This window comes from Blennius ocellaris, assembly GCF_963422515.1.
Source record: "Blennius ocellaris genome assembly, chromosome: 19".
NCBI classification, from domain to species: domain Eukaryota; kingdom Metazoa; phylum Chordata; class Actinopteri; order Blenniiformes; family Blenniidae; genus Blennius; species Blennius ocellaris.
This window is the reverse complement of record NC_137668.1, coordinates 13,448,137-13,470,747: the sequence shown is the minus strand read 5'-3', so window position 1 is coordinate 13,470,747 and position 22,611 is coordinate 13,448,137. Positions and strand designations below refer to the sequence as shown.

General features: G+C 41.3%; 1 protein-coding gene across 1 annotated transcript; it reads left to right on the top strand.

Moving 5' to 3' along the window:
- Positions 1–1,300: 1,300 nt before the first annotated feature.
- Positions 1,301–22,611, top strand: tlcd4a (TLC domain containing 4a). Its single transcript, XM_080515353.1, has 7 exons — positions 1,301–1,613; positions 8,851–9,020; positions 10,582–10,671; positions 11,448–11,506; positions 12,406–12,500; positions 17,820–17,893; positions 19,192–22,611. The coding sequence occupies exons 2-7, from the start codon at positions 8,866–8,868 to the stop codon at positions 19,508–19,510; spliced, it is 792 nt and encodes a 263-aa protein (XP_080371479.1). The 5' UTR covers positions 1,301–1,613; positions 8,851–8,865; the 3' UTR covers positions 19,511–22,611.

The following is a 22,611-nucleotide window of genomic DNA, read 5'->3' as shown; positions in this document are numbered from 1 at the left end:
TAAACCTGTTTGCAATGCTATAAAACACCATCATAAACTGCCTCTGTGTTTAAAGTCCGTCAAATCAAGATCCAGGTCACTAAAAAATGGCTATATCTTTAACCCCTAACAAAATGTTTTTGGAATTTGTCCTCTCTGTTAATATCCTACAGAGTAGATTAACACAATGTTTATAAATTTTTATTAGAGTCATTTAAAATGTCACTCACACAGACACACACACCCACCCCCACACACCCCCACACACACACACATACACACACACACACACACACACACACACACACACACACACACGCACACACACACACACACACACACACACACACACGCACACACACACACACGCGCACACATTTCTTTATTTACTGTATATTATCCCCATCAAACAGTTGTTTCAATGCCAGGGTGTGGCTACTGGTCAATTTGGGAAGGAATTTTCCACACAGGGAAATAATAAGGTGCAAAAAAAAAAAAAATTAAATATCTAATCTGGGCCGGAAGGCTCTCTCGTGACATAAGTCATCTATGCCTTGATGTCGATTGGGTTTTGAAATAACAGACTCTATTTCTGGTAGGTGCTTCAGGTGGGAGGAGACAGGTGGAAACTCAGGGTCTCTTCTACTAAACCTGCCAGCAAGCAGGTTGTGTTCACAGAGTCTGTTACTGTCGTGACTCAGCTCTCCTTCTGGTATGAATAACTCAGTTTCTCTCATTTCAGAGTTAAAATACACTGAGTTTTCATATGATCTGCTTTCTGGAATACCCCCAATGGTATTGTCACTTGGAATGTTGTTGTGTAAACGAGGCCTGAGTAAAAGCGCTTTGGTGCCTGTTCACATCTGTCTTTACTTCTCGCCACTTGTGATCTGATCATTCAAAACACAAGTCAGGGTCCCGGATAATGTCGGTGGAATTGCAAGGTGCAAATTGTGACGAAGGCTTTATGTCAAAGGATTTGGTGGATTTAAAACTAAGAAGTCAAAGCAGCAAACTACTGTGGCTGCAGTTGATTTATTTACATCTGATTTATTTACAACTGTGGCTATAAATAGACGGTGCGCGCGCGTATGTGCGTGTGTCTTTAAGGTTTCAGCTGTAATTTGAGCCCCATGGCAGAGAGAGAGGGAAAGAGAGAGATGGAGAGAGGCAGAGAGAGAGAGAGAGAGAGAGAGAGAGAGAGAGAGAGAGAGAGAGAGAGAGAGAGAGAGAGAGAGAGAGAGAGCCCCCTCCCCTCCTCTAGAATCGAGAGTCGAGCTGTTCGAGCTGCACTTCTGCAATTATGCCCGTTTGTTGTTGGTGGCTATTCTCGCTGAACGCAGTGGAACCCGGCGGCACAGGCGCGCGGCTGCAGCCCTTCAGCTTCCCCCACAGGTTGATCGCGCGTGCAGCACAGCAGCAGCAGCAGCAGCCGCCGCCGCCACAGCAGCAGCAGCAGGAGGAGCAGGAGGAGCAGGAGGAGGAGGAAGAGGAGGCGGGCTGCCTTGTTTACCAAAAATGACTCGCCATGGCTGTAGCTTTGACTCATACGCGGCTCTGCGAGCGCGCCTGGACGCCACGAGCAGCCGCAGCTGAGAGCAGCGCGAGCGGATCATCTGAATGAAAGTCACAAGGTAAGTCTGATTTTTATTTGTATTTTTTTATTTCAACCTCCATATCAAGTAGCTGGTGTACAGACGCGACCAGGCCAGTGTTGATTCTCCTCAACACGTTACAGCAGCTGGTCAGGCAATGCAGCGTGAACTGGCCCTGTGTGTGTGTGTGTGTGTGTGTGTGTGTGTGTGTGTGTGTGTGTGTGTGTGTGTGTGTGTGTGTGTGTGTGTGTGTGTGTGTGTGTGTGTGTGTGTGTGTGTGTGTGTGTGTGTGTGCGTGTGTGTGTGTGCGTGTGTGCGTTCGTGTTTGTATATATATATATATACATGAGTGTGTGTGTGTGTGTGTGTGTATGCGTGTGTGCGTGCGCGCTATATGCATGCACTCTATTCTCCATTATGAATCTGCATGGTTCATCCATCGATTCTGCACAGCATCTCTTCTGAGCCAGAGGTGCACACACGCTTCACTTGTTTTCGTGTTGAAGATAAAAATATATTAATATATATATATACATACGCACCCATGTTACGCAAGCGCGTTTGTCAGTGTTTACAAGGCTCATAAAAGCTTCCTAACACAGTATTCCAAGAAGAAACCTGCCTTAGTCATGTATGTGGAAATATTATTAGTTTAATTTCGTAGAAAATGTAGGCCAGGCCTATCAGGACGCCGGGCCCAAGCAAGCAAGTCTCCATTTCAGTAGGGGCTTGAATGCCACTGCTCTTAAGCCTGGGAGGTGGTTAAAATGTTAAATCCTGCAAACTCACAGGGATTTTTGTGCATGTTGTCCCAACTATACTAATGCAAAATGTTTGATAACATTAAAATGAGCTATGTTGCCTTATGTGACCCTTGATTTGAGGCTCTTTTTTTTTTTTCTAAATCACCTTTTATTTTATGTGCTTGGAGTGAAGGACAACAAAGTTCTGCCCCCACACAGCTTTGTGAAGGAAATGCTGTATGTAAAGCTGCTTTTCTCTTATCGCCACAAGCACGTTTGGTGACTTCCCCCACGCTGCTGCTGCTGCACAACCCTTACTTGAAACTTTTACGCATGCATTGTATTCTCCAGGGTGCTTCAATTGTTTGCACGCTGTATCCTTAAGTCGACCTTTATAACGATTTGCCCTTGGCAGGGAGGACCTTCATTGCACTCAGAAACATGCATGTGTGCTTGTAAAACAATCCTCCCACTCTCGTCATGAGCTTGACAGGAGGCAGCCGTTCACATATATCCCGGGGGTCTCTTCCACAGAAAAAAAAAAACCTCCTACCTTGCAGCATGCCACAATAAAGCCATGGTACTCAATCCCCTATACTGCAAAAGGAGTGTACTCTTGAATTGGCCCTTATGGTTCCCTACTGGCTTTTGTTTCTTAAGCAATTCTCTGGCAAAACAGGGGAACAAAGGCAGGTATAGAAGCACCAAGGCCAGAGCTCAAGGGACGGTGATATGCGTTATATGTGCCCGTGCTCAAAGATATTCTCTCCTGTTGCTTAGGAGATGTCTATATGGATATAAATTTAACTGACCTGACTCATTTCAAAAGGCAGACAAAATTGCCTCAATCCAAATAAGTGAGAGCAACACTAATACAAGAGGACTTGCAGTTCTTTTGCCCTGACATACATTCACTGGCTTCAGTCCAAAGTGCTTGTTGGCGCTACTAAATTTAGATCTATGTTGCTTTATAACATAAACAGAGTTTTTGATTTAAAACTGGACAAGGATAATAGATTCTGGGGCGTAACAGTGGCTTTAGGCCAAAGTGCAGGATTCCGTGGTACACTACATGACTACAAGGCCCGGAGTATATGCACTGTGTATATAAAATGGATTTTATTGAACCAGCCCACACTGATCGCTCTTTATGCAGCATGTTCAGCTCCCAGTTTCCAACATGGCAGAACACTGGTGTGTATTTGTGACGCGCTTCCAGCAAAACTGTGATATCAATTGACCATGTTGGCTCAAAATAGAAGAAGCAACTGGGATACTGAGGGAGTTTATGTGTTGTCTCGTTTAAGAAATAGTATTGCGAGAGCTGTGCATTTTCCCAGGAAAATGCCCAGAGGCCCGTGTGAAATGGAGGAATAGTAAATGCAAGCTAAGACCTTGTCTCATGTTGATATGGACCCAATAGTATCGCTTCACAGCCGACTTGAAACGTCTTCAAGAAAGTCTCTGCTGATGTGCAGATGTCTTTCAGGGCTTTTTCCACTTACTGTACGTGTTCATGTCTCTAATCCCACATTTATTTCAACCAAAAAACAAAGGTAGGTGTTAAATAAAAAAAATACAATGTCATGTTTATATATGTTCTCTATAATGTAGCTGTGACTAAATTGAGCTAAGCACTTTAATTTTTAATATGTGTAAACTGATTCATCCCTGCTGGTGGCGCTTGATGTGTCGCAACTGAAAGGGGGTTTGCATTGAATCCTTCTGTGGACATACATGCCTCTCACAGGATGAATCCTATTTATAAAGCGCCGATTATTCTTACAAAGTCATCAGTGTCCAAAGGTCTCGGAGAAACATACCACTGATTATATGCGGCAGGCTGAAATTAGAGCGATTACGGTCCACCGTTAATTTGGATTGTGATCAGTTTTGAAGGCCATATAACTTTCAGGAAGTATTTTCTAAGAACATTCCTGTCAGCCATACCTGAAGCTCCAGTTATGACATGGGTGTCTGTTGTGCTCATTCGGTGACGCCAACTCACAAACGTGCAAAACACCATTGTGCAACGGTGCACGTTATATAATAATGATGATAATTCATCTTAATTGCACATCATTGAATGTCAACCGGCAGTAGGCCTGAATCATTTGAAGGTTACTCATTAACACACTCTACTTTTAACATAGGAAAGTTAAGCCTTGCGAGTGATGCATCTGTACAAACATCTGTACATTACATTAGTGGCTTTTTAAAACCAGGAATAAAAACATGCATTTAACATTGCATTTGGATAAAGTTGTCATATTTCTTGTCTTGAATCTAAAAAAAAATCTTTAAATGAGGGGAAAAACTGCTCCAAATTTAGTAGCATACAGGGAACTGGTGCCCTACAATATTATGTCTGGCAAAAGTGTCGCTGAAATGTGACTTTTCAGATGTATTGGGCATTATGTTTAAAAATGTATATTTTCTTGGCTTTAAGTGGCACATTTTGCAGTTGTCTGGCCGGTAATGCTGCCTGTGGCAGGCGTGACTTAAATTTCAAATATACATGCCTCCTAGGACCACGAGGAGGCACACTGTATGAGCACAGTCAACCTAGGTTTAGGGTTTTATAACATGGTTAGAAAATGTGTGATGCAGAAAACAAAAGCCGATGGTGGGCTAAGGCCTCATTCACGCAACATTTCAAGTGAAAACGCGCTGACCGACATCTACGTTGATGGACAGATCACCAAGTTGCATTGCTATTTACTCTCGACTATAAAAGTACTCCGAGGACAATATCAACCCGCCATTGTTATTGTCCATCTCCTGGCACGTGTACGGAAGAACTATTTACTCTGACCGTGGTGCACATGCACAGTGGCAGCATGCATTTTCCACCGTCATGGAGTCGGAGCACTTGAGGTCCACCTTGAGAGCATTTTCAGTCGCTCAGAGCATTTGAAAACGTTGTTGTGTGTGTTTTTTTTTTTAAAAGCACAGAGCCACAGGATTGTTTAGAGTTTCGGTTTCTCAATGTCCAGCAGCATTCTGGTAAACAGATCAGTGTTTGTCTTAAGGTTATCTGATTTTCCCCAAACATTTTCACATACAAGATAAAGCGTTACTCATTCATTTATTTAGGCTCTGATTTTATCTCTTCATATTCAAAGTTCTTTTTTTTGGGGGGGGGGGGAGGCATATCCATCCAAGAATTTTTCCTCTGGCTTTCTCTCAGTGTCGGGCTGGTTATAGTGAATGTCCTACAGTGACTCAAGTAACACTCAGACTCTCACAGTAACTGTGGCGAGAAACTGGAGAATATTTAACAGCAGCTTAGACTGTAGTTGTCAGAACATTTTGTGTGTGTGCGCGCGCTTGTGTGTGTGTGTGTGTGTGTGTGTGTGTGTGTGTGTGTGTGTGTGTGTGTGTCCAGGCTCTTTGACTAATCAGGCCTAAATCTGTAGCCACTGTTACACCCATGTCACAGAGACCACCCCATATGATGCATGTCATACGTTCATGTCTGGTGAGGCATCAGGCACTGATTCTATCAGGATCCGTTTTACAAATATGTGAACCGAGCAAACGAGATTATTCACCGTTTGATCGGCAGAAGTTGATGTGTTATGTTTCGGGCCTCAATTGAAGGTCACCATTTAATCTCACATGCATGTCACACAAAGGGCCAATATTTGAAACCCATGATCTTCTCGCTGTGAGGAGAGAGAGAGAGAGAGAGAGGGAGAGAGAGAGAGAGAGAGAGAGAGAGGAGAGAGAGAGAGAGAGAGAGAGAGAGAGAGAGAGGAGAGAGAGAGAGAAGAGAGAGAGAGAGAGAGAGAGAGAGAGAGAGAGAGAGAGAGAGAGAGAGAGAGAGAGAGAGAGAGAGAGAGAGAGAGAGAGACGAGAGAGAGAGAGAGGAGAGAGAGAGAGAGAGAGAGGAGAGAGCGTTGACCACTGCTTCACTATGAAACCTTACTTCAATAATCCCAGAGGGGAATTCTTTACAATTGCTCCACACGGAATATAAATCCAGGCTAGAACATAGTTTGATCATGGATAAATAATACACCATTGTGAAACTTTGTGCCTCTTCACTAATCTTATAATATAACAGAGCACACGTTAAAAACAAAATGTATTTATAGTTCAAACCATTTGATAAGTATATCTATTTTAATTGTTCATTATATATTTGATTCTTTCCATGGTGACAGCCGAGGCTCCGCCTCCCCTGACTGCACATCGCTGGTTTTGCATCATAGTGTTTATTACCTACCAATTATGTTATCTTGGCTGTGTTCATGATCTTCTTAAAAGATTACCACATACCAACTATGTCACTGTGGCAGTGCCCTGTTCATTAGACTTTGCTCTGTACACTGGAGCAACAGTTGAGATTTAGTGCCCATAAAATTGTAAAGCATCAGCAATAAAATTATTATGGTGTGATTATAGGTCACTACAAAACTAATGAAACTAAAACATTTAACATATAACCTAACAATGTGAACAAAACACATGCTGCTAAGCCATTGTGACCTATATTCTGCAACCTAACATCTACAGCAATGCTGTTTGCTGAGCTTTATACGGTACATTGTATGGAGGATTATTTGAAGCTCAAGTGTTAAACCATCTTCTCACTCCAAGGTTGATCTCGCATTTTTCTCAACCTTGCTGAGTGCCATTGGGGGATCTGAACCAAATTGCGACGTTTTGCTGTCAGATATCTCCGTATGGTCACCGGAGCTTTAACTGGACGTTCCAACATCCAGTTTAAAAGTCAGGGGTTCAATACCAGGCCGACACAGCCATTGGGTATCGTCACGTGACCTCGGGAAGTGTCTTTCCGTCGCTACAGCAACAGCTCTGCGTCGGTGAAATCCTTCTGCCATTTTGGCTCTGTGAGGTACACCCCCCCCCCCCCCCCCCCCCCCCCCCCCCCCCCCGCGCCAGCGTCAGGTGGCCCATTTATCTGGGTTAGGGATATACCCATCTTGGATGGGTATATCAACTCGTTCACCACCCGGTGGACACTTTTACGGCATCGCAACAGTCACACATAAAACACCCCCCCCCACACACACACACACACACACACACACACACACACACACACACACACACACACACACACACACACACACACACACACACACACACACACACACACACACACACACACAGCATATAGCATTTGGTAGATTAGATCTCTGTGTGAGATGATATTTGCTACTTAAATGTGTTGATTATTGAGATGATTCACACATTTTTTGAATTAATATATTTTTGTTAATACATGCCTTTTAGCTGAATTGAATGATTCCTGGTGATTATTGTGTGTTTATTGTTGACATTCACTGGTTTGTAACAATTTGTGCTCGGATCGCCCACATTCCCTTGCATTTAAGATTATTATATTTTGCACAGAAGCATTAACCAACAAACATTTTTCATAAATTACTTTGTGATTTATTACTTTCAATAATCTATTAAGTACAGTAATTTAATGCTAATGACCAAACATGAATCCTTTCAGGTATTTAGGTAAATTCTATCTACTATTACTTTGATTGTATTATGACAAGATAAGATCATCTTATATAAATGTACAAAAGAATCAACAGCAGGAGAAAATCGTTCACTCTCCAATAAGAACACGCAATAATATGCTGCCTCTGAAGCTGGTCACATTCTGTGTCGTGTCAGTTTGGAACTCCTTCAGCTGTATTGAGTCTTCAGTCAAACTGCGTCAGAGCTTCTATCAGCTGCAAACATGTCGTATTTCTGAAGCCCATCTTGTCCCGTGTTTGTCTGTTTAAAGGTGCGCTGCAATCAGACCTTATGTTCAGTCACATTCTTGCCTCTTGTTTCTTAACCACAGGCTTTCAGATGACAGTGTTCACGCTGACGTCACAGTAGCATCAGGTTTTGTCCCACACGCACCGAATCTGCACCGAGGTGTGAACACACCTCCACAAGTTATTCTTGTGAGGACACATATTTTCTTTTTCATATCTTCAAGACCATGAGTGACATCACTTGCAAATGGGGAGCATTTCAATGAGGGCCTTGAGTGTTTACACAAGAAAGAACCAGTGACATTTCTGGAATCATTTGCTTAAGTTCGTTATTGAGTGATTGGATGGACAAGCACAAAATCAAATGTCAAATGTGCTGTTTTAGGAAATGATCAAAAATTACAATGTCTTCAGACATCATAAATCGCAGTGCATTTTGTAATTTATTGTAATCGCATAAGCTCTCAGACCTGGTAGAAATGCTTGTTATTCCATATTCATGAAGGCAGATATTCTACATAATGGATAATATGTGCTCAGTGAGTCTGACAGGCTTGAAATTCAAAGCTTGGGCTGGGGTGTATACTCACAATCATTTTAGAGTTTCAAACTTCCTTTTACATTTCGTGAAAAGCCAAGCTGTGATCATATTCAGGTTAGCCAAACACCACAGAGGTAAACACTCTCACTTGTTCCGGCTGATGTTTGTTAACTACTGGAGTTAGGATAAAGGACAGGTGGGGTGTTCTAACGCTTCATTCTGGTCTCTTTCCGCAGTGGGGTCGGGTGGCCATGGACCCATTCAGCCAGCTCATCCTCACCATCTCGGTGACCAGCTTCTTCACCTTTCAGTGGCTCTTCCACAAAGTCAGCCCGTGGGTGTCCATACGCATCAGCCAGGGCTTCCTGGGCCTCAGTGACAAGCAGAAGGTGGAATGGAACTCCAGGTGACTTGATATTAATTTGTTTCCCGTGACGAATGCGACTATTGACATGGTTTGTGTGGCGCTGTGTGACACTGGTCTTGATTTAAACCCTTGTCCGAGGTAGGACTCCTTTAGCTCCTTTAAAAAGATACGTGCTGACATTCAGCCCACATACTTGCTGTGACACTAGTGTCTGACTCACATGTGGGTTGCATTGTGTGTTACGCAATGTTTGCTCTCTATACTGTGTTTCCATGTGCCTGCAACATGGCTGAAATTCCCTTTATAGATCCTATGGAATGACATTTTCATTTTTGTCCATTGCTTAAAAATATTCCGGGGAAAATTATTGTCAATGTTGATTTTCTATTCATTTTTCTTTTTTTTTTTAATCCATTTCTGCATATGAGGTTGTTTAAGAGTCACATTGATTACTGAGTATTATGAAACCAGATAGGTGATCCAAACAGAATCCAAGAAACTGACTTGGCTTTTGTGCAGTTTTTTTCTTTTTTCTTTTTTTAAAAAATTGCTGCCAAACAGGTTTGGCTATGCTCGATAGTCTAAATGGCAACCAAAACAGACCACAACAAGGGCAGGCCAGGGTCGGCACCTGACAGACAAAAATAGGCACACTTGAACTCTCGAGACTATCGAGCAACTGATGAGACGAAGGATGGCATAATGGATAACGGCTGGGAGTTAAAAGTTAACAAGGTATACCTCACATAATTAAGAGGGAGACAGCGTTGAGGAAGACACAACAATGAAATCGGAGACATACCTGTAACAAATACTGGGCGCTGAGCCAGCAACAACATGGAACATGAATGCAGAGACAATTATGTCACAAAACGAGAACACAGATCATAAAACCTAGAGCATGAAAATAAAAACCAAACCAAATCTATACTGACGTTTCCACAGGAGAGAATACACAGAGATCCCTCCTGCATTGTTTCATGGAGTCTATTTTGGTGCTTGGACGTGTGTTATTTTTGTCAAATATGTCACAGAGGTGAAACCTGAAGATTGAAGGCTGTTTGACGGGAGGAGTGTTGAGGGAGATCCACACGGGTTCAGTCTGCATGAACAATCATTTTCCCTCAAACGCAATTGAATACACACAAGAGCCCCTTGCAAAATTGATATGGCCACATAGTTTATGGGCAAAATGAAGACGAATGATTAGTAGAGACTGATTCAGGTTATGGAGCACCCTGTTGAGGTCGCTAGCTTCACCGATGCCATTGAAAATTGTGTTGCAGTCGGTGTTTCTGCCTGAGAACTCTAGGACTGTCTCATCGTCTGAATGACTGACTGGGACTGTGCGCTGCTCTGCCTGACCCTTCAGCAGTATTTAATCTCTTAGTCTAATTGGACTGAATCTGTGTGCAGCCCTGACAGACAATCAGTTGATCCACGGTAAGTACCAAAAATCCCACTCTCTAAACCAGAGAGAAGCTGCAGGCCACTTTTCATGAATAAACACAAACGTGCGGCATTCTTTTTAGGAGGCCTCTGACTCTGCATCCGTCATTCTCATGGGTCGTCTGAACCTCCCACGTTGCTTGTCTTCCAGGACAGTGTCAACGTTTCACGCACTGTTGGTGGGGATATTCTGCCTCTCCATCTTGTGGTTTGATGATGCCGTCAATGAAGACCCAGTCTGGTGAGAGATCTGTGTTTTTGATGGGAGCAACTGAATGTCTGGTTAATTTCATGTTCTGTTTTTCCACAAAGTGGACCGTTGACCTTTCCAAGTCAGCTTTTTAAATCACAGTCAGCTGTGCAAAAAGTACAAATTTAAACCTGAATTCACAGGAAACGTGAAGATTTAGGAGAAAGGTTTATTGATTTTTAGTGCGCAAAAGAATAAGAGAATGTCGAATTAGTTTTGTACTTTTGTACAAAACATTATAAAAACACAAAGAAATTTGAAGTTAACAATGAGTGACAGATCGATGAATTCCAGAATATTAATACAAACACAAATAAAGTAAAACAGTTTTTCTAAGTTGTAACAATGCTTCTTTGCGAAAAAAATCTTTCCATTGGGAGATCATATTTCCACTGGTACCTCTTGATCGAACCTGATTTCTCTTGGTGTACTCAGAAAAATATGCAGAAGCTGCTTTTATTTATTTGATCTTTTTTGGATCAATTATTTAGAACGAACTTGCAGAAACCTGCAAAACTGCTCAGATTCAGTTTGTTTCAAAAACAAGACTGGAGTCCTTTTGGTTTCATTCTCCCTTTCAGAAGCAATCTGTCAATCCATGATTTAATTAGAATATTTTATGCAGTGAATATTGAGTTGGCGTTTTTATCATTCCTTATTTGTATTCTCATGTTTTCTTCTGTTGCTGTTCATATTTGCTGTGATACAATAAAAGTTGCAAAATTTCACTCACGTTGATTGAAAAGCAAACGATTTTATTCCGATAGGGGGGATCCTACGCTGGTGAAGACTAATGTTGCCATCACAACAGGCTACCTCATATCTGGTAAGCCAATGTCTGCTTACTCAATGCAAAAAAAAAACTATTAATTTGTGTATGTCATATCCCTGCTTTAATTTTTGCTCACCATCAGCTGCCATTTAGGCTCTGTTCACACTGCAGGTCTTGATGCTCAATACCGTTTATTTTTTTTGCTGAGATTTGATTTTTTTTGGCGTGATCATTCACTTTATATTTTAAACGCGACGTCTACCAGACTGCCGTGTGAACGTGGTCGGACTTGACGGTTTCCCAGAGTGCATGGAGCGCACCAGGGTTGCCAGATGTGACACACTGTTTCCAGCCCAAACATCATAAAATCCACACAGAAATCATGTCAAGACCATGAAATTATTATATTTGTAATAAAGAACCCGCCATACATGATGGAACGCAACATTTTGGCAGAGCTGCTTCCTGCGGCGCTTATCCTTGACGTCAGTCACACGTCAACGACGAGGCGGTCGCATCTCGAAAAATGCCCGAATTGGTACCACATATGATCGAGGCCTGGTTCTGGTGTGAAAACATCAGAATTGGAGTTTTCACACAACCCGGTGGGTTACGGTTAAAAAAAAAAAAATCTGATCTGGGTCGCATTTCCCTGCAGCGTGAACGTGCCCTTTGAAATATCAGGAAGCTTTCAAACTTTTTATTGTACCTTCATATGATGAGGAACTCCCATTAGAACAAAGACCTCTTTTGAAAGAGCAGTGCAGATACTGGTTACTAATGATATGTTGGAGTGCTTTTGTAAATTATTCCTCAATTAAGGAGCATAAAATGAAATTTTGGTCAAATCTCACTACACGTTCAAGTGTTAAGTGTGCATTAACACTTTCTTGATAACACTGACATGTTTGTTTGTTTTTTCAATCTCCTTCCCCTGTTCTTCTGTCTTCCAGACCTGCTGCTAATATTTTACTATTGGAAGGCGATAGGCGACAAGTTTTTTGTAGTTCACCATCTGGCAGCGTTGTATGCTTACTACTATGTACTGGTGAGTGCCCTATTGTCCAATAGCAGAACGTGCAGGCAAGATGGGAAGGAGACAGCCAAGGGTGAACAGCTGTGTCATTTAATGCTGGGTGACATTGGAAAAAACAAACCACCATTTTTAAACAAATGTATCAATCACTGAGTCTCCACAAATGTCCCAGTGCAGTCATGAGCAATGTGAGCAGTGCCACGGTCTGTGCATCTTGACATATAAGCTTATGTAAAATGGACCTCTTTGAGTTCATTGCTTATAAAATTCCCGTATCAGTCTGAATATAAGATGGACCCTGATTGTCAGGCAAAGTCCCCACATTATAAGGCTCGTATATGAAAACAAATATTACAATAGAAAAACAATACAAATAAATCATTTTTGATTCATACCAATTACTGTGGTATAATTGACCCTGTTAGATTCAGTGTCCAGCCTCTCTGGTTTCACCGCCTTCTCCCACACTGCATCCGCCATGCTGCCATCCAAAGTGTTTCAGATGCAGCTTGTTAACCGTGTCCAGCACTTACAGCTGACTGGCACTCTAACCATTTCTCCATCTTTAGCTTGAGACTGTTTGTGCAGCTTTTCAAATATTCGATGTCCCCATTCTGTTGTTTTTAACCCCCCCCCAGGAGTGGGCAGATTTTAAACTTTAAATTGACATTTGAGGATTCACTGTGAAAAACACTGATGGTTTTGACGTATTTCCTTATTTAATATTTGCTACAATAAAATCCACGTAACTCCATGTCAACTCAGTTATGTAGTTTCTATGCTGCGGTATCCTCCGGTTTTATGTTATACGTCTGGTTTTTGTACCAATATGATCCCTGAAGCACTGATTAATGACTTGTTTGTGCAGCATAGCTAACTGTTGGCTCGCATGTAGAAGCATTAGTCGAGTCTCTCCAGCTTTCAGGCAGCGCTGTTCACTCTTGGTTCAATCTGAAACCCTCTAGATCGCCAGGATCTGTGGCATAATTGCAGGAAATGAATGACTATGGTATTTTTTGCATGGAATGCTCAGTGATGGTACTGGCTGATGACTCTCCCTTCCCATCCCGTCCCATCCCGTCCACTCCTTCCCCCTCACCTTGCCCTTAAAATTTCTGTGCTTTGTGTTCTTTTCACTGACCCCCCCCCCCCCCCTTCCTCCCCTCCCTCTCCCTTTAATGTTGTGTGGCCCTGACGTAAAGCTGAACCTCTCTGGGCTTAGCGCAGCTGAATGTTGAATTGTACCCACTGCGTGCATGCCGCTGGTCGCTCTGTAGCAGGCGGGGCTCATTTCTTGTTACTGTGCATGCCAACAAACAGAATCTAACGATCTTAATCACTCACCTGCCTATCCACAGTATCTTCCGCCTGTTTTGTTTTTTGTGCCAGAACTCGGCACTGCCTTCTCTTTCTCTTTCTCACACTCCACTTCATGATGACTCACTGGATAGGCAGTCTCCCGTTTCCAAATGTTAGCTGCATTCATTTAGGTCTACTCTCCAAGTACTTTAAAATGACAGATTCCCATGTTTCTTAGTCTTTTTCTTTATCGTGATACATTTCAGCACATTTACTTTACTTTGGATTAAATACATTACTATGCAGTGTGCGTTGCTCTGACTATTTATTTTTGCAAAGAAACACATGCGATGCATTGTTTCTCTTTTTCCATGAGAAAACGATGACAAAAGTCAATACAAATTGAAAGTGTGGTGTCACTAATGCATAAACCCTGTCATCTTTTCCAGTTGTTGGCAGGATTTGACGTTTAGAATTGTGATGAACATCATACAGTCTTTGTTGCATTGTTAATGAGGACTCTACATGTATACATTTGGGCCAGAACAAATATATTATTATTACCGAATGAAAATCATTTGATCTTTTACACAAATTAGGATTTACAAGTTTCTATAAATCCAGTCTATTTTTTTTATGGGGGGGGGGGGGCGCAGAGCAAGCACCTGTATGTAAATCATTTAGCCATACTGTTACTGGACACTCATGACTGCTTCCTCACAATAAAGTCTAAACTTCTACATTGGTAAATTGTGGTATCAAAACAACGAAATACTCCACTGTCGCTGCATTACAGCTACAGCTTGGATGAACATTGATGTCATTTTCATTTTATTAAGTGTTGTTCCCGGTCAGATTCGTCGTATGTTGTCAGTCTTATGAGTTAATGTGTTTAGTGTGTTTATGTGGAAGTGTTCATGTTAAATAGATTTGACTTACAAAATAAAAAAAAAATTAACCCCTGAGGCGTATGGCATAATTCAACAGAGCGCCTTTGCCATTTTGGTTTAAAGGTAAATAGAAATGCCTCGGTCAAAAAAAATTTCGCGTCATTTATAGATCTTTTACTGAAATCGCACCATAGTCTGTATTTTTTTATAATTTATTTTTTTAACTCTCTTGTCAAAATTTTGTGACTATTGTGCCTGCTGTGTAAATGTTTTTCTGTATTCACACTTGTGGTGCAGATCCCAGGTTCAGTTTTTCATTTACGGGCATTTCTGACATCAGTCCAAACGCTATGACCAAAGCTCCCGCATTTGTGTTAAGCTGAATGTATTTTAAATTTTCTGTGTAATCTTTCAACTGAATATTTACCAACGTCTACAAAAGAGTCGATAAGTAATCCTCCATTCTTCACATCAATTACGATTTACTGCTAGTATACAGAAACTTGCCGTGTCCTGTGTTTGGTCCGTTAAGAGCTCGGGTCCTTGCTGTGTTCATACTTCAAACAGACGTTTGGGTGCACACACCGCTCTTCAAATGGCAGCATTTGCACCTCCAAAAATGGGCTGCACTAACTAAACAACCACAGCAGGACAGATTTTAATCGGACCAAACCTGACAAGTGTGAACACACCCTTAGATGCATGCTTTTCTTCTCTGTGTTGTAAGCGTTGCTTATTTGCTTCCAGTCGTTGTGAAATCTCTCTTTTTTTTTTCTCTTCTTTTTGTTTCTTCTAATCTATTTGTCTGTTGGTCTCTGTCTCCTGTGCCGACCTTAACATAAACGGCCCCCCTTCAAACCTCACATGCAAAAACTACCAAGATCAAGTTGGGTTGTGTCATCTGTATTCATGCAAAAGCTACCAAAAGGATCGTGTGCGATTTACAGAGGCAGGTCTGGATCTAGATGGGGACCTCTTTATTCCTGTCTTGTCTGCTGTTATTGCTGTTGTGTTGTACTGAGCAGATATGATGCCCAGTCACAGTATGGACTTACCAGTTCCTAGAGGTACTAGCATGCTTATGCTAAATGGAGAGTTCACATGAAATGGTATATACACACTGCACTGCCGATGTATCCTGTTTGTAATCGAGTAGTAAGTATATTTCAATGACCAGCTTCTGTTTGCAGCGCTGATGGTAAGTCTTCTTCTCTAAAACGTTGCAGTGCCAGCCAAATAACCTTGAAATATGTGCTTTTTGTGGGTGTATTAGTGAAACGAAATGATTTGTTTTTCTGAATTTCATCCATCCACAATTGCGTACTGGAAAAATACCAAGTTTTTGGCAGCCTCATCAATCTGGAACTTTCTAATTAAAGTTGGAATTAAGATTCAGATCACTACACTCAATCTCACTAATGCACCTCTTCAACTTGAGCGCATGGTTCATATTTATTTGGCGAATGGCCCAGTGTAAACACAACTGAGTTTTTACAGTTGATTTTTAACCAGGTTTTACAGGTTTCACGTTGGGATTCCTCAGAATTGATTTGTTTTCCGATCAGACTGCTAGCAGCTTCAGACTGCTTGGGGGGAAAAAAACAAAAGTAAAAGTAAAATTCATGACTCATTAAAAGGAGTGTGACAGTTAAAGCTTTTGTTTTTGACTCTGCATGGCTTTTGATCGCTCCTTCCACGAGTGGCTGGCTGAATGTCCCTGTCGTTGTACAGTATTTGGTTCATGTGCTGTGTTGATATTCTGTCCCATTTTGTCATTGTTGTGAGCCTATTCGGATTAATTGCCCTGCATAGTGTGTGACAGATCATTTATTCTATTTTCACCATTAAAAGACAAATGGTAAGGCATTACTGTTGCCACATAGCTTGTTATGAAGAGTAATAAGCACCTGTTTTTGTATTTGTTTCAAATACACCCACTTTTATGTGAGATGTTTGCTATTTTTAACCCTATTTGTTAGTTTACTTAAAGAGGTATATCATTAAGAAGTTGATAATAAGCTGGCTTATATTTTACCCGTGAGAAGCAATGCCAGTGCAGGCTGCTGGTTTTGTTTTTGAACGGGTACCAGCTGAACCGATATTGACTTTATGATCCCGAGTTTTTACATGACGTGTATTTATTTTTTTCAGCGGGCTGATATTTTCTTCCTTTACATTTCTTACATTTTGTTTGGCTGGTTAAACCCCAAACAATGGAAAAGATTGACTTTTACTAAACTGATTTAATCTCTATTGTTGATTTACCAGATACAAAAATACTAAACTAGTTAGTTGACTCTCTTATTTCAGTGCTAAGAAGACATGGGAACCATAAAGAGCTCATACATATTCACAAATTGTGCTTCATATAATTTCAGAATTAAGTAGAAGAGCTGGATGACAAAGGATATCTGAATATACATGAGGCGCCATATTGTGGCGTGCATGTATACGATTCTAATTTCTTTTACAATTTGAACAGCAGTAGATCCAATCTCGTACATAACTGTCAACTTTAAAGGTTTTGATTGGCACAAAGATTGTCCAGTGTATTCATGTGGCTTTCATTTCAGGATGAATTTGTGTCGACATGTTTGTCACACTTGCTTCCCGAGTCTTGCTGTGAACAAATGGCCCCCGATCAAAAATGTCTCCCATTGCAGCTCTCAAATAGTGAGAGGCTCGGAAGCAGTCGGTGTGTAATTCTACACATCACCAAGCTCTCTCTGAGCCCCGCACGACAAAAGAGTTTCTGTTCACAATAAATGAAAGAGAATTAAAGATGACAGTCTAATTTTGGCCTGCAGAATTGAAGGACTAATCTTGCTCCCTGAAGCAGAGGGACTTTTGTTGGATCTACTCGATAGGTCTAATTTTGGTGAAGGCTTTGTGTAATTTTAGGCCTGGGCTCCCCGTGCCCTCTCAAGTTTTTCTTCAGTTTTTGAACTGCCTAATGAAATGCCATATCGGTGTAATCTCTGTTTTCATAGGAGATGTGAACTGTTCTTCTTTGTTAATGGTAATAAATGTGGAGCAGGTGGTACATCAGCTTCATGCTGCTGATCCAAATGACTCCATGTCTTGTTTTTTGTCCCTTTCATGTTTCGTTGTCTTCCTGTTCCTGCCTCTTTCTTTTTTCCAGGGCCAAGGAATGTTGCCTTACTTTGCTAACTTCCGCCTGCTTGCTGAGTTTTCTACACCATGTGTGAACCAGCGGTATGTACTTTGCTTACCAATGAGAACCTGCAAGCATTTGCGCGCTCTCTCAGGGTTATCTAATGTCACAAAAGAAACTGGACTTCCTTGAAGTTTTAAGACATTTTACCTCCTGTCCAAAATGTTTCATTTTATCAGTGCTCTGTGATTAGCTTGGGAGTTGTTTAGGTTCTTTTTTCCATCATGCACAGGTTTTCTGTCAAATTAATACTAGTTAATGTTGCTCTGTATTTGCTCTGCAATGGACTGGCATAATGTCCAGAATGTTCCCCGTAACTTTAAGAAATCGGTTGTGTTGATTTTGCACATCCAACCAATCGCCTATATCTGATGGATTTATGATTTCACTTTTGGCCTTGTAATTCACATCTTCTAATGTAATTCTGTCTTCTGAACTTTATCTGAGCTCATTTGAGCCGACACTGCAATATTGACTAAGACACAGTTAAAAGAAGGGTCAGCAATCCATGGATCAATCTTCTCTAATAATGTATCCACCGCAGGGTCGCGGGATGCTGTGGAGCTGACAGACGCTGACAATGTCCAAAAGTTTTAAAAGTGCATTATGTTATAGTTTAGTTTTCACCGACAAAGCAGTGCAGGATGTTTTTTCCTTGCTGACATGTTTCGACTCCTTCCTTTGAGCGTCATCCGATATGTGATGACGGTGTCAGTCTTCATCAGCTCTGAGGAAGACTGTGGAAACATGTCAGAAAGGGAAAAGCATCCTGCACTACTTTGTAAGTACAAAATAAACCATAACATGAAGATAATTCAGCTTTAAAAGACCTTTGACAGGTCACCAACCCATCCGAGGGAAAATTAAGATAAACTGATATTCACAGACATTCATTCACATGCAATCTGGACAGTGGGAAGAGACCACAGTAAGCCTGGTAAATGGGGTACTGTGGATTAAAAACTACAAGAATCTATGACAAATTTGTTTTTGGTTTTGTTTTTTTTTGCATCTGTGCTCACGAACCATGCCACCATGTCCAACAAGCACAACATAATCTTACAGTTTCGGCTGTTTATGAGATAGACATCAGATGTCATAGTGATTTTTCAACAACGGGTGAAAAGTTTACAAAACTTCCAACAAAAGCCCCTGATAGGACTCGATAGATGAAGACCTTAACAAATTAGATTGTTCTCTGTCCGAGAAATGCCCAAATCCCTCTGTTCTGGAGTGTGCATCTGTAACTTTGGTGTTTTGGGTTTTACTGAAACAACAATATCATATTTTATCTGCACACATTTTCCAGATTGTTTCTAAAAACTGTGTTTCATTTCAGCTGGTTCTTTGAGGTACTAGGTTACTCCAAGTCCTCCCGGCCCAACATGGCCAACGGCGTCGCAATGGCAGTAGTCTTTTTCATGGTCCGCATCGCCGTCATGCCAGTCTACTACAGCCGTATGTATGCAGTCTACGGTACCGAGGCCTTCTACCTGGTGCCCTGGGGCGGCCGTGTAGCCTGGATCGGCTCCAGCATCTGCCTGGACATCATGAACATCATGTGGATGCACAAGATCGCTCGCGGTTGCTACAGGGTGCTGCGTTCGGGACGGCAGAGCAAAGCTGCCATACCTCAGGAGAACGGAAAGACGGATTAAAGGAACCAGGGTGTCGGCGTGAAAGAGCCACGGCAGATACAAATGGACAACACTCTCAAGTGCAGAGCCGAGTAGCAGTTTGTGGACCTTGACATGTCGGGCTGCTTCGCCAGCAGAAAAACCAGGACTTCACGTTTCAAGACCGAATGTAACGAGAAAAGCCGATATGTCTTTGGAGAGCAGGCGCAGTCACTGAGATGTACCGATGGACCATTTAACTGGCCATCTCAAAGCCATGAAATGACCTCTTAGCAATACTCTGTATGCATGGCCAGTTTTGTTTCTCTTGAACTCTTTACCACTGCCGAGTGGCCAATGTTTGGACAAACGGACTATAAGCCCACCTACAAATTGTCAAAAAGTTTACCAATCTTTGTGTTAGTGCTCAACACATGACTTCTTTTTCTATCAATACAGCTGCCTAAGTCATGGGGTCAAAAACGGTGAAATATAAGTTCAAGCAAAGCAGACATGCAGCGATGCCACCATGATGGCCAGTGGCCATTAAAATCATTGCCCAGTTGCTTGTTGAAGGAGTGAAACGCAATCAGATTACATCAAGTGCAGTGGCAAAAAAGAATAACCCTGATGTTTGTTGCCCCCCGTCATCATTAAGAGGTTCATTTGAGAAGCCAGCCTTTCAGGACTTTTATTTTTAGAGCGTTTCAAGTTCTATTCACATTTGCACAATTGTTTTTGGATAAAATTGAGTTCAGCAGTGCACTGTATGTACAATTCTTTTTCACCCAGGATGAAGAGCACTTGTTTTCAAGATATAATCATGTACCGTAACTGTTTTTTAATTGAAATGACCCTAATGTCAGGAAGTCTGTAGAAATGCTCCATGGGAAACTGACAGTCCATCGCTGTGTACACCAAGTTTTGAAGTCGTTTGAATGATTGAGGCAACAGCTGATTTGTCGATCACATTGCACGCACGCCAGTGCGTTGCTGACACCGAATGTAGTCGGCATTATATTTATTTAACGTGCGATGCCTAATGGACGGCGCATATGAAGTCATACGGTGGAAAAACAACAATGAATATACTTTTCTAAAAAGGTTCGGTGGAAGATGTTAGCAGGATTCTGACACTCTTCTGGGTTTTTAATCTGACCTTTGTGTAATAGCCAGACATCCTATTTATAATGTGTTTTATGTCCATTTTAGCCCTTGGCAATATTTGCCAACAAGTTGCATGCTGCACTGTATTTTTAAATGAGAGATTGGGATATTTGGCTGGTGAATAATGTTCAGCACATGATGTCAACACTTGTTTATGCAGATTTTATTTGGATGTAAACCAAGGACAATAATCAGTGTTTTGGGAGGTAGAGGTTCTGTATGTGTCAGAAATATCTTGTGGTGGTTTCTGAGGATTGTGATGCAGATCGTTTTTGCCTCATGCCCCATATGATTTCTGGTAAAACCATATTTATTGGTGGCATTGATACAGGGATTGTATTTTCTCTCAAGTGGCTAAATTTGAATATGTTAAATCGATTCATTTATTATTTTACACTCTGAAGTTTTTATGATAATCACCCAATAATATGAACACAGGGATGATTCCGCTTGAGTTTCCTTTCGGCAAGTGTGTGATTGGTTTGAGTTGAACGTTACAGCCCACAGATGGTCACGGTGTGTACTTGAATATTCGTTGTAGATGTAACTTTACATGAGCTCTACATCAACTGCTTCTGTGAGTCGTTTTGTGACACAAACAGGGATTGTAAGTATGCCTTGCTATGCTCAGCATTTAATTTTCATTGCCTTTAAAAACAAAAACACACAAAAAAAAAACTTATCATTGCACAGTATTTTGTTACATTTAATTCCTCACAATGCTGAAAAAAAAACAAACAACCCATGATGTTTTTCAGTGGCTCACTGGCACATTTTCCATGTCTGATGCCTGACTAATGTGACTGCTTGGCCTTGGTACTCTAGGTTGAAATGTAAAGCGCATGGGCTCGTGAAAGTCGGTTGCTTCAGTGCTTTTTGTTTGCTCACTTTATGTATTCATGCCATTACAACTCCACATTGTGTAAAACGTGCAGCGTTGCTGTGGGGTGAAGCTGGATTTTGTTTTTATCTGTTGTATTTTTTTGTATGATTGTTATTATTTTGATATATATCACCCCCCCCCCCCCCCAAAAAAAAAAAAAAACAACCTACATTTATATACACCCGTGCCAACGACCAGGTATGGTTCAGTGCTTCACAATGATTTTATTCACATAACTATCTTTGCATGCTGTGGCTTGTCAAAGTATAACATAATTCAGTTTATTGTATTAACGTGGGAAAGAACAAATCCTTTGAGGTACACCGTTAATTTCAGGCTGTCTAAAAGTGTGGAACAGTGGATGTTATCTTCCCTAAGTTGAATATCGCGATCCCACATCTCTGGTAACAAGGCAAGACTTAATGTACGTCAATATTTCACTGAGAACTGGTAGAATTGAAGTAGGCTCAGTGTGCAACTCATGCATGGTCAATGTGGTCTTATTCGTGCACCCTCTACTACTGCATGTGATATTGCATGGGGATTGCACTGTAAAGACAATAGCATATACATTTGCAAAATAGATTCTTTTCTTTTTCTTTTTTAGTACCTGAACATAATGTTTACTTTAGCATTATTCTTGTACTTGCCACATAATATAATCCACAAGTGATGAGAATGATGTTGATCATATTATGGATAACGTCATGAAACAGATATTTAGTATATAATCCAGCACAGAAATGATCGATAAGGGAATACTTGAATACTAATCAGCACAGTTTATAACAATCTGGGCAGTGCAAATAAACATTAACCTTACCAACTTCTTGCATTTGATGTGTCCAGTTGTCTTTAATTTATTCAGGAAAAGCTGACATAAAACAAAGCAGATGCCAATGTAAGTGGGGAATCGGGTGCTGCTATCAGATAGTTCCAACTATTGACGATGTTTCAGTCCTTAATGCTGTTTGGAGGAGATATCTGAGTCGGTGGCGTGCTTGGTGGCATTCTATGAATGTACTGAAGATGAGAAAACATTTGTCATTCACATTTTCATTTATTCTTGACAATAAACACCAAATTAACTGCT

Bases quoted from the DNA above. Each gene is read 5' to 3' on its own strand.
- tlcd4a (XM_080515353.1), top strand. From the start codon at position 8,866: ATGGACCCATTCAGCCAGCTCATCCTCACCATCTCGGTGACCAGCTTC. The intron at 9,021-10,581 runs GTGACTTGATAT...CTTGTCTTCCAG, and splicing joins AAGGTGGAATGGAACTCCAG to GACAGTGTCAACGTTTCACG. The intron at 11,507-12,405 runs GTAAGCCAATGT...TCTGTCTTCCAG, and splicing joins AACAGGCTACCTCATATCTG to ACCTGCTGCTAATATTTTAC.